At 38.7% G+C, this 13731-nt stretch overlaps 1 protein-coding gene across 1 annotated transcript; it reads left to right on the top strand.

Moving 5' to 3' along the window:
* The first annotated feature begins 11751 nt into the window (after positions 1-11751).
* Positions 11752-13483, top strand: LOC145008402 (UPF0481 protein At3g47200-like). The gene is made up of 2 exons (XM_078967031.1): positions 11752-13245; positions 13322-13483. Exon 1 carries the CDS (start codon positions 11897-11899, stop codon positions 13211-13213), a length of 1317 nt encoding a protein of 438 aa, XP_078823157.1. The 5' UTR covers positions 11752-11896; the 3' UTR covers positions 13214-13245; positions 13322-13483.
* Positions 13484-13731: the final 248 nt, after the last annotated feature.

Below are 13731 nucleotides of genomic sequence, written 5' to 3'. Positions count from 1 at the left end.
AGGAACATAAGCAACAACAAGGTAATTTATTCTATCTATCATTCAAGTTAAAATTGTTCCCCATGTATGCTAGATAGGAATATAGCCTTGGAATTCAACTTTACATGATAATTAGACAAACATAGATCCAAGGTTATTAGGGTTGCATGTACACTTAGGAAGTGTTAGAATGCTCAAAACCCAACAGAAGGGCCATCCGAGCCAGAGCCGCTGCAGGAAATGCGGCAGCCTGCATAAGGGAGTTTGTAGATTGGGATCATCGAGCTGCTACAATTACGGAAAGACCGGGCACTTTAGCAAAGATTGTACTGTCCCAACCCCCACATTCTACACGACAGACCTGATTTATTTTCACTGTAATCAGAAGGGCCATAAAAATGCCAACTGCTCGAGATTGACAGCAGCAGCAGCACCAGTGGCGGCGTCATCTCCAGCTACCCTGCGACTTACAGATGGCCGACATGGCAAGATAGATACTCCGGTGGTGAGGAGACGAGCCTTACAGTTGACTACTATGGAGGTGTATTCCACACCCAATGTGGTGACGATTATGTTTTCTTCTCCCTAGCTCTTGTTATATGTCTTTTATTATATTTATGTATTTGTTTTATATGTTTCTTTAGGATCGTTCCATGTGAACAGTATCCCAGTCCAAATCTTATTCGATTTGGGAGCTACCTGATCATTTGCCTCTCTTGCACTTAGCAAGAGGTTCCCTGACTCCTCAGGGATGTTGGATTCCCCTTTAGAGGTCAATATTGCTGAAAACCGATCAGTACGAGCATCAGAGGTTTTCAGAGATTGTGTTTTAAGACTGTATGAGGAGCTACCTAGTAGACATGGTTCCCACTCTGTTGCATGGGAACAAGGTTATCATAGGCATGGACTGGTTGAGTCGTAATGGGGCAATAATCGACTGCGCACAATAGTTTGTATGGGTCAGGAACCCATGTGGGGGCGCCTAGTGATTCAGGGCAATAGGCCACAACATGGATCAGATTTATGCTCAGTAAAGAGGGCTGGCTACTACCTTCAGTAGGGTTGCGTAGGGTATGTCATTTACGTTATGGATACCCGGGAGGCGGGTAAGGCGATTGTGAGTGATGTACCAGTGGTGTGAGAGTACTCGGACGTATTCCCAGATGAGTTGCCTGGGATACCTCCAGATAGACAAGTAGATTTCAGGATCGACTTGGTCCCTAGTGTGGCTCCGATAGAAAAGGCACCATATCGGTTAGCTCCTCCAGAGATGCAGGAGTTGTCTACACAGCTACAGGAGCTGTTAGACATGGGATTCATTAGACCAAGCAGTTCACCCTAGGGAGCCCCGATCCTGTTTTTGAAGAAGAAGGATGGGTCGCATCGGATGTGTATAGATTACCGGGAGCTGAACAAGGTAACGGTGAAGAATCATTACCCCCTCCTGAGGATTGATGATCTCTTCGACCAGCTATGGGAGGAATCTTGGTTTTCCAAGATAAACTTGCATTCAGGCTACCATCAGATGAGAGTAAGAGCCGATGATGTATATAAGACTACTTTTTAGACTCGCTATGGCCACTACGAGTTCATGGTGATGCCCTTTGGGCTCACCAATTCTCCTTCTGCATTCATGGACCTCATGAACCACATATTTAGACCGATGTTGGATCAGTCTGTGATAGTTTTCATTGATGACATCTTGGTTTATTCCAAGATGCAGGAGCAGCACGAGGAGGACTTGCGAGAGTTGTTAGATACCTTGAGGATGGAGAGATTGTACGCCAAGTTCTCCAAGTGTGAGTTCTGGTTGCACGACGTGTAGTATCTTGGGCACCTTATCAACCAGAACAGTATTTTCGTCGACCCAACCAAAGTGGAGGCGGTGATGAGATGGGAGTTTCCTGGGATTGGCAAGCTATTACTGGAGATTCATTCAGGACTTTTCCAAGATAGTTGTACCCTTGACCCAGTTGAACGAAGAATGTCGTGGTCTTTCGCTGGGGCCTGAGCAGCAGGCGACTTTTGAGACATTGAGATAGAGGTTGTGCAAGGCGCTAATCCTATCCCTGCCAGAGGGCGTGGATGATTTAGTAGTATACTGTGATGTGTCTATTTTAGGTTTGGGTGTGGTATTGACGCAGATAGGGCATGTTATCGCCTAATCCTTGAGGCAGTTGATGCCTTACGTGGCGAACTACCCGACACACGATCTAGAGTTCGGAGTGGTTGTCTTCACCCTCAAGATTTGGCGACACTACCTCTATGGGGTCCAATGTAGCATTTACATGGACCACAAGAGTTTGAGGTACCTCATAGACCAGACGAATCTAAACATAAGGCAACATCGGTGGCTAGATGTGGTGAAGGATTACGATTGTGAGATCCTCTACCACCCAAAGACAGCCAACATTATGGCCGATGTGCTTAATCGCAAGGCAGCCCCGATTAGAGATATTTTCTTGAGGATGATGGTTGTGACTCCACTTTTTGAGCGGATCTGAGAGGCGCAGGTTGAGGGTATGAAGGAGGAGCACCAGAAGTGCGTGCGGGCATAGGCCAGGTGGCCTCGTTCAACTATGATAGCTGAAGTTTGCTGACCTTGCACGGGAGGTTCTGGATTCCATATTGGGGTGGGGTACGACAAATTTTGATGGATGACGCCCATAAATCCAGGTTTTGTATCCATCACGGGGAGAAGAAGATGTACAGACATCTTCGCCCTGATTATTGGTGGCCCTAAATGAAGCGGGATGTAGCCTGGTACATTGAGAGATGCCTAACCCGCAGGAAAGTCAAGGCGGAGCACCAGAGGCCTCACAGAAAGACATAGCTATTGGATATCCATATGTGGAAATGGGAAAACATAACTATGGATCTCATCACGAAGCTTCCCAGGACCGCATGGGGAGTGGATTCAATTTGAGTTATCGTGGATCGATTGACCAAGTGCACCCACTTCATTTCGATCCAGGAGAGTATTTTGGCTGAGAAGCTGGCCAACATCTACATTAGAGAGGTAGTAGCATGACACGGAGTGTCAGTCTCCATGGTTTATGACAGACACGTGCGGTTCAATTCTGAATTTTGGAAGAAGTTTCACGATGAGTTGGGTACTCATCTGTACTTCAGCACCGCTTAGAGTGAGCAGACCATCTAAACTTGGAGTATATAATGCGGGCACGCGTTTTAGACTTCGGTGGTAGTTAGGATACCTACTTTCCCATGGCAGAGTTTTCCTTCAATAATAGCTACCACGCGAGTATTGACCATTGTCCTTTGAGATGTTATACGAGAGGAAGTGTAGAACCACGATATGTTGGGGTGAGGATGGGCAGAGGGTCATGGGGATTACCAAAGTGGTACTCAAAACAACAGAGAGGATCCAATAGGTTTGGAGCAGGCTTCAGACTGCTCAGAGTAGGCAAAAAAGTTATGTCGTCAAGCGTCGTTCGGACCTGGAGTTGCAGGTCGAGGATATGGTCTTCCTGAAGGTGTCACCGTGGAAAGGTGTTATCCGGTTCAGGAAGTGGGGTAAGTTGGGCCCAAGGTACATTGGTCCTTTCAGGGTTGCAGCCCTGGCAGGCAAGGTGGCGTATAGACTGGATCTACCAGCCGATCTTAGCCAGATTCACAATACTTTTCACATCTCCCAGCCGCAGAGGTGCCTGGTAGACGACTCTGCTATGGTGCCCCTAGAGGATATTTAGGTGGATGACAGTATGAACTACATTGAGCGACCAATAGCTATCTTCGAAAGGAATTCGAAGGATCTATGGAACAAGAGGGTTGATCTGGTGAAGGTGCAATGACAGCATCCCAAGGGCTCAGAATGGACCTGGGAACCGGAGGACGAAATGAGAGAACACTACCCTAAGCTTTTTCTAGATGCAGCAGTAAACTTCGAGGACGAAGTCTAAAATAAGTGGGGGAGAGTTGTAATGCCCGATTCCCGGTACATATTTTTAATATAATTTTTGAATTTTTATGCTGGGACTCAAAGAGTTGGATGCCCAACTTGTCGAGTAGATGCGAAATTTGGACGCGGGTGGAAGACTCTATTCGCCGATTCGGAATCCCTGAATCGACGAGCAGACCTGTCTGGATGAAACCCTAAATTTGAGGGTTGCACTCTATTTAAACAACTTATAGGGTCTCCACTCCACTCTCCATCACCCTCAGACTCTCTTCACAAAACCATAATCGAATATTGAGTGTTCTTGGAATTTTTATGCCATTTGTGTGTCTTTGAAGCTTGAGAAGAAGGAAAAAGATTGGGAGATCAAGAGAAAGCAAGTAGATCTAGAGGTTATGGCACATTCCCAGCTCATTTGATGTATAAAGTTGATACCTTGACTATTCATTTCTTAGATCTTTATTTAGGGCTATTTTCTAACTTTTCTATGTCTTACGGAAGCCATATTCAAGATTGTGTGTATAAATGGGGTTGTACTACAAATCTTGAACCTTGAAGGGTTACTATGACATAAAGTTGCCAACTTTATCGCCATGGGAGCCCCGTGCACCTTGTAGACCTCATTTTAGGTCCTTATGAGCTAGTTAACCCATGTATGCACGTAAAGTTTGTAACTTTACATGCTATATCAATCCTAGGAGGTCAAATCTATGTTCTTGATGAATTAAGACTAACTGAAATCAACTGTATGGACTTGGACATTGGGGGACTCATCGATTCGCTCATAGGATTCAGTGAGTCGGGTCATGGTTCCCCAACCTTTTCTATTTCTGAGCAATCTGGTTGAGTCTAAAAGAGGACTCAACAAGATGCAAGAATATATGAACTTTAAGATCAAAGAACTCGACGAGTTTAATGATGAACTCGACAAGTTCAAGGATGAACTCAACGAGTTCAAGGCAATGTCCCAACTTATATGAAGAAGAACTCGACGAGTTCAAGGAAGAACTCTGATAGTCAATGGCTACACACTTCAACTTGTATGAAGAAGGACTCACCGAGTTCAAGGATGAGCTCGATGAGTCATGAGAAAAAGGTCTTGATTTTGTATGAAGGAGAACTCAACGAGTTCTTGAAAGACTCAAAGAGTAGGGTGTTGACCTTGACTTTGACTTTGAGCAGAGTTGACCCTCGAAAGGGTTATGAGTATGAAATGGTAATTAAGGAAGGTTGTTATGTGTACGAGTTGAGAGGAGTTGATCCCATCATCGAGGACAGTTCAGACACTTCACGACATTTAGGTGGGTTACCTTCTAGTAGAAGCGGATCTTAGGCATGAAGGTCGGCCCACTAGTAATAGTTATAGTATAGATGATTGTCTTCGTGATAATTATCTGATATGTGCTATTTTTATGATTATGTACTAGCATGATATGATGTTAGGTAGTAGGGGGAATAGTCCTTCTATTACGGTTGGAAGGCTTGAAGGGTAGGTCGGGCATCCCAGATATGCTTGGCAATATGTTTATGCTATGTTATTATCTGGTGTAAGGGGTGGAATAGTCCTTGTAGCCGGTTGAGATAAACCGAAGGGTCGGTCGGCACCCCATAAATGCCATATAGAGTAGGTCGACACCCCAAAAATGTCAGATAGGGTAGGTTAGCACCCCATAATTGCCAGACAGGGTAGGTCGGGCACCTCGAAATTTCCTGACAATATGCAAGTTATGTGGTATGTGGTATGATGGGGGAACTCACTAAAATTTGTGCTTATAGTTTTCAATTTTGTTTTCAGGTACCTCTTCATCAAAGGGGAACTTGCCGGCATGGTAGCAGCGTATCACACACACAGACACACAAGATTTCCGCATTATAAGATTCTTGGGATTGTACTCTAACATTATTACTATTTCATGAGATGCTTTTAAGACATGTGATTATGGTTTTATGATATGAAGTAACATGAGGATGTTTTCTTATAAATGTTATTCTAAATTGTTATATATCAAAATGAAATTTTTGGCTTTGAAAATTGGGATGTTACAGATAAGAACCATATTATTTATAGTCTTTAAACATCCATTACGTAATGACGCATTTAACCATTTACCACGAAAGAGTGCAACTGATTCACCATATAAATAATGCAACTCTATGATCTTTTCTGATTGACCATAGAATGGTATACCGTCTTCTCCAAATGTAACAACACCACTATTTTGAGTAGTGTGTCAGAGATCACGACTATTGATGAAAAATTGAACACCATTTACTATGCACGCAGTGTAAGAATATACACGCAACGGTCCATATGCCAACGCCTTTAATTCGTCAGTACAGTCTGAAGGCATATCTTTTTAGAGATAATAAATTTGTAAGGAAATATAAGATTGTATGTTTATGTAACAAATTAGTTTTAGATTATAAATATATAACATGCTTACCTTTTCTTTGAATCATGAAGGAAATTCCATTTTGAAATCACTTTTAGGCAATTCTGATTTGAATTCATTGAATATGCGAAAAAATAATTAGAATAGTTAAAATATTTTATAACACTGTCGAAAATGTAGTTAATAGATCAGGAACTTACGATATGTAGCTTCTTATCTCATCCTCATCGCAATTCTTTAGTACAAACTAATGCAATGATTTTTTGGCATCTTTACAAAGTTCAACAATTTTCTTAGCCGACATTATTCGACATTGTGATGAGAACACAATAAATTGCCTTTTTGGAAGGTCGGGATCATCATTTCTATCAGCATGGTTGAATTTAGTTTTCATAACCTCAATATACATAGAGCAAAATTTCAAAGCTTCATCTGCAACATTACCCTCTGCTATTGAACTTTCTGGTTTGACTTTGTTTCTGACATAATTTTAAGTTTTTTCATATATCTTTCAAAAGGATACATCCATCTCGTGTGTACAGGCCTTCCAAGAATGGCTTCATCAGGTAAATGAAGAATAAGATGATTCATTATGTCGAAAAATGATGGAAGATATATCAACTCAAGATTACATAAGATCTACACCACTTCTGTTTTAGCATTTCTCATATTGTTAACATCCAATGATTGTAAACAATTTTTTTAAAGAATGTAGACATGTCAATGATTGTTCTTGAAACATTTGGTGGTAGACATGCTCGAACCCCTATAGGTAGAAAATGTTGCATGAGGACGTAATGATCTTGAGACTTCAACCCAACCAAATTTGATTCGGTATCATTAACCTTCTTCTTAAAGTTTGATCCAAAACCATCAGGTATTCTCACTCCTTTAATGAATTAAAAGAAACGTTGACGATCAATTGGTTTGAAAGAGTAAGAAGCATGTGGGAGTATTTCTTTCTTCTTGTTGTCTTCATTTTTGTGTTTCTTCATCTTCTTGACTATCTCTTTTGGCCATTGATCTAGTCGAATGCCCATATTTTTCAAGTCAATTCTTGCTTTTTTTTTTGTCTTTTCTTTTATCTTTCATTAGTGTAGTACTTAACACACACTAATTCACATTCTTTGAAACATGCATAACATTGAAATTGTGTTTTAGGTCGAGGGAAGAACAATACTCAAGCTCAAAGAAGATACTTCGTTTCATCCAATTTAACTCTCACTTTTTCTTTCGCCATCACACTTTCTTTTTTTACCCCCATAATCAGAATGTTTCCTTAGAACTCAATTAGAGAGACAATTTACTTGCTTTAATATAGTTGCATTACTGAATCGTCTAGGACGTGGTCTTGTCTCAGGTGGACCATCAAACAGTAGACTTTCCCTCCAACTATGGTTTATATTCAAGAATCATCTGTGACCAACATAAGACATCTTGTTGGTCACATAAATGGAAGATGTGTCTTCGTTACAAGTAGGGAATGCTAGATAACCATGACCACTCCATCCAGATAGACTGCTACATACTGGGAAATCATTGATAGTCCATAATAACATCGCACACATATTGAATACAGTGTTGGTTGATGCATCTCTCATTTGGAATCCTTCGGCCCACAACATTTTCAACTCATCCACCAAAGTTTTCAAGTAAGCATCAGTATCCTTTTTGGGTGATCTAGGGCCAGGAATCAGTAAAGTTAGCATGAAAGAAGACTCTTTCATACATATCCATGGTGGTGTATTGTAAGTAGTCAATATAACAATCCGAATACTATAATTTTTATTAAAGTTGCCGAATGGATTAAAGCCATCAACAGCTAAACCTAGACGAACATTTCTAGGTTCTTTGGCAAACTTTGGATATCTTTTATCAAATTCTTTCCATAACTTTCCATCTACTGAATGATACATCATACCATCTGTTGATATTCCAATATTATGCCAAATCATATCATTAGCTCTGAATCTAGAACTATGCATCTGTCGAAGTCTTGGAGTTACAGGAAAGTACCACAACACTTTTTGTGGTACTCGTTTCTCCTTTGTGGTTGTGTCCACCCATCCACTCTCATTACAAATCGGGCAATTCAACTTGGAATCATTCTACTTCCAAAACAAAGCATAATCATATTTGTAAGCATGTATAGACTGAAATCCTAACCCTATCTTTCGCAACTCTTAGCTTCATAATGTAAAGTTGGAATCTTGCTCTTCCGGAAAGCAACTCTTAGCAAGTCTACAAGTTGGTCAAACGAAATATTTGTCAATTTATTGATCACTTTAATATGAAACAACTTTCCAAAAACTTTAAATAAGACATCTCACAATCAGGGTATAACTCGATATTGAGCTCCTCAAATAAAGCATCGAATTATGGGTCCATACCTCGTCCTTCATCATCTGTATTTTCTTCATTTGTATTTTGTTCCGCCATACCATCATCAATTACAAACGTCTCATTAGTTGTTGGAATGTTTATTGGAGTCGAGTTGTCACGCAAAAATCCGAAACACGACGCTTCTCACCGTGATGAATCCATATAGTATACGATTTTAGAAACCCACGGTTATGTATGTGGGCATAAACTGTACTCAACAACTGTCGATGCATATTCACACACTTTACGCATGGACAACACACTTTGTGTTCAGAGTCAACATGTTTCCTAGCAATCTCCATAAAGTTTCTAAGACCTTCCAAGAGTTTGGGAAACGTTCGGTTTTCACGAATCCATCTCTTATCGATCGTCATTACTGCTTCATTTTTAAAAATTACATTGTATACATAGTTAAATTGTATTTTGGCTATATGTGAATGTGTATTGCATGACTTTTTGTTTGATAAAAAAACGGACGGAATGGATAGAGTATTCAAAAGTATATAAAGAAATATATACATTGGAAGTAGAAATCAGATGGAATTGATAGAGTATTCACAAGGGTAGGCTTCTAAACCCACTTTTTGAATACTTTATCTCATATGTCAATGTGTATTGCATGATTGTTTGTTTGAGAAAAAATCGACAGCATTTCCCATTGGCTCCCAAGTATACAAAGAAATTTATACCCGAGGAGCAAGGAGAAAATATCAACCAAATTTTTCTTAACCAAACAATCATGCAATAAATATTCACATCCTAAATGAGATACAATATACAAAAAGCAGTCCCAAAATAGGGATAACTTGAAATTAATTTCGAAATCAATTTCGGTCGGGTATTTCTAGGCTCTAAATGATTACAAATAAGAGACGTAAACTAAAAATTAATGAGTCAATGTACTTTTATAGCAATGTACTTTTATTAGTTTGTTTAAAGCATTCTATTTTTCATTTCTCATTCATATTTATAGTATATATATACATCTTATTTTTTTCAATTACAGCATTGTACTTTCAATATTATTTTGTTTTTTTTTTGTTTTATTATAGCACCGTACTTTTAATAGCAACCTAGTTTTATTATTTTGTTTTATATTATAACTATCAAATAGAAATAAAAATAAAATATTTTAATAAACAAACTAAAAAAAGTATATTGCTATTAATAACCTTTGTAGTTTAAATATTTTTTACTGAATAAACTTTGTTCTCAATAAACGTACTTTTATTAGTTTAAATATTTTATATTTTGTTTTGTGTTGCTATTAGTAACATTTGTTCATAATAACAAACATTTTAACTTAAAAATTAAGCACTTTATCACTTCATTCACTCAAGCTAATAAACTAAACAAATAACACAATCATACATATTTTACATTTTATACATAAAATTTCATATCAACCTAAACAGAGATCATAATCATACATATTTCACAATCATACAAAATTTCGATTTCATATAAACCTACACTAGTAAATTAACATTGTATACATACAATTTCAATTTCATATGTATCTAAACAAATAAATAACATACATATACCAAACAAACAACACAATCATACATATACCAACCAAACAACACAATTCTATAATCATAGGAGGATCAATTTCAATTTCAATTTCATATAAACTTATACATATATACAATTTCAATTTCAATAAAAATTAGAAGAAAAAAAAACTAACCTATTTCTTATTGTGTTTCGTTCTTCTTGCTGTGATGGATAGAATCCGTTTGCCAAACTTGATGGTGATCCTTCGGTGGTGGCTGGCGGTCACTGGAAATACATAAAATCAGAAAAAAAAAAAAAAAAAAAAAAAGTTAAACATGAAAAACCCATTAGTTTCTTACCTACAATAAAAAAAACGAACGATGGTGAAGGAGAGAAGCTGGAAGGAGGGTCGACTCGTCGGTGGGGAAGGCTGAGGCGGTGGAAGACGGACAATGGTGAAACAAAACCTCTTAACCATCGGTGAAAAACTCTGAACACAAAAAAAAAAAAAAAAAACCCAAATTCGTGGTAAAAATCATTACCACACAACAATAAAAAACGAAACAGGAGTAGAAAATACGTTACTTGGGGCTAATCGTTGGTTATGGAATTTAGAAGTTGATTTTCGTCGGAGATGGTCCTCCGTTGTTGTGTATAAATGAACGAAGACTGCTTTTTTTTTTTTTAGGGTAAACCCCTATGCCGATGACATGTCTTCGGTATAGGGTCTATATAAACGACGACGTTCCATTTTTTGTTGAAACAAACAAAAACTAGAAAACCTGTACCGACGACTTGTCGTCGGGAAAGCTGTTTCACGCGGATCGCCACATGTCATGCCGACGACTTGTCGTCGGTATAGATTACACAAAACTACATTGTACTATATTTCTGGAACATGGAATACAAATAAAAGGAAAATAGATTTTTCGATACTTATCCCGACGACAAGTCGTCGATATAGACTTTTAAAATACTGCGAACAATTTTGTCGTTCTCGCCAGACTTGTAGCGATGACTTGTCGTCGGCACAGATATCATGGTCAAAAGAATTTAGTCAAAGTATGCAAAAGGTATGGCGATGGCATGTCGTCGGGATAGGCGGACTTGCATCGATGACATGCCTCGTGGGGGATAGGTGTCGTTGGCATAGCTCCGTATCCTTGTAGTGAAAATGTTAATCCTTATAATAAACTATCATGAAAACCCTTCACTTCGGCACGATCTTTGCATCACAGCTGAGGCGTGATGACCATAGCCGCTTGTGTCCGTATATGACAGCCCAGTGGCGGAGCTAGAAATTTTTATATGATGTACAAACATTGTCAATAAATATTTTATGTAGTCATAATATTCGAAGTATTAAAAAGCATGATATAATCTCTTTAATTAAAGGTACAATAACATAAAATATATTTACAAATATTTTTTTATATATATATAAAACAATTTTTTTTTGGAATGATGTAGTAAGTTTTATTGTGATCTATCTGTATATGTGAATGTGAACACACACAACTGTACTATGTCAATTATATATATGGGGCCTATAGAAAACCTACCTTGAAGGTACATCTTCCACCAAGGTTTTTGCTAGACATAAACCATGATAAGTTGATTATTCGCTCGTTGCAAACTCGTAATTTCTAACAAGTTTTATTGTGATCTATCTGTATAGAGGTTTGCGGTTAGCAACAACGAAACAAGCTATACGGGATTCATTAATATGGGAACAGAAGCTGACGATTACAGAAAAAAAGTTCACGATTCCATCAGATTACTGATAGAAGGTGAATCAGTAAGACATAATCAATCCGAGCAATCTAATGTCACAATTTTTATGGTACCCGATACACTTCGAAATCTCAACCCAACTGCCTATACACCTAGAAAAGCTTCAATTGGTCCTCTTCACAAAGAGGACCAACATCTTAAAGCTATGGAGGAGCACAAAGTGACTTACATGTATCGATTATTTTGTCGAACTGTGGAATCCACGAAGAAGGATATAGAGCAAATAACTTATGACTGCGTACAAGAAGTGCTTCGCAATCTAACACATGCAAGAGCTTGCTATGCACCAAGTCTTACAAACTATGAAGATTTCAAGCTGGCTAAAATGATGGTTATTGATGGTTGTTTCATACTTGAGCTTCTCTACAGGTTCAAGTATGGAATTGGAGAGGGTGATCCAATTTTCGACAATATTCTGGTGATGCGTGACATTCAACACGATTTGCTGCTTCTAGAAAATCAAATGCCTTTCTTTATTCTTGAAATATTGTGTAGGATCACTTTGGAGCGGACTTCGTTAACTGGCCTTGTGTTTTATTTCTTCAAGGATATGAATATTTTAAGTACTCGTAAACTTACCACAGTTGACGAAACAGTAAAACATTGTCATATCCTCGGGCTTCTCCAAAGCTGCTACACTCCCAGAGCTACCATGCGAGGCCGAGTCCCAAATATCTCTTACTCTGCTACTGAAATCGCTGGTGCAGGAGTCACATTCAAGGCACAAACGGATGAAGATTCTCTGCTTGCAGTGAAATTTGAACAATCGTCTCTTGTTCCCGGGTTGAGTACTCTATTTGCTCGAGAAACCTATTTCAAAATTCCAGTGTTGTACATCAAGGACTCCACCTCGTCGTTCTTGAGGAATCTCATTGCCTATGAGCAGTGCTACCCATTAAGTCGTCATTATGTTACCTCTTTTGCCTTTCTCATGGACAAGCTCATTGACAGTAAAGATGATGTTTCGTTGCTTGTGAGGTCACAAGTCCTTCACCATAATCTGGGAGCCATTGAAGATGTCACAAATCTCTTCAACAATATTTGCAATGGTGTTGTCCTTCGGGATTTTTATTACACTGAGGAATGGAAACGATTGGATGAATATTGCAATCGTTGCTGGCCTAGCATTCTAATTGCACTGAGACGCCTTTATAGAAGTACTACCTGGAAAACGTTGACAGTCATTGCGGCTATGATCCTGTTTGCCCTAACATTACTTCAAACTATCTATACTGTTAGAAATGTTTGAGATGTTAGAGACCAATTTGAAGATTGACTAAAGTAAGCTCTCTCAACTTGTTGGGTTTTGAAATGTTCTTTTGAGCTTAGATATTCCGTTTTTTGTTGTTGCTTCTAGGGATACTTTTGGTCATTTTAATCTGGTTGCTGTTGAAGTTTAGCTGATAGTTGGTTCTCTTGGCGTTGCCTCCGATTGGTTGCATTACTGTTACCTTTGTAGAATGTGGGTGGGTTTCGAAGGTGTTAATTATGTACTGGAGTGCTATTGGTGTTTGATTTTTCTTGTTAATTCCCTGTGTTGAAGGAGATTAGTTGTCTAATTGTATTATTTCTAGCATGGTCGTCTGTTTGGCTGGTTAGCATTTCCTCTACTTGTTTCTGTCAGGTGTTTTTTTTTTTTTTTTTTTTTTTTTTTTTTTTTTTTTTTTTCTACTTTAAGATCGTGTGGTGGTTGTTAGTTCTGATTTGTTTCATATTCAGTGTATCATTTCAATTGTATCATTTCCAACATTCTGCTGCTCTTCTTGT

The sequence above is a fragment of the Lactuca saligna genome, chromosome 8 (assembly GCF_052625555.1).
Source record: "Lactuca saligna cultivar CGN05327 chromosome 8, ASM5262555v1, whole genome shotgun sequence".
Lineage (NCBI taxonomy): Eukaryota > Viridiplantae > Streptophyta > Magnoliopsida > Asterales > Asteraceae > Lactuca > Lactuca saligna.
This window is presented reverse-complemented; position numbering and strand designations above follow the sequence as displayed.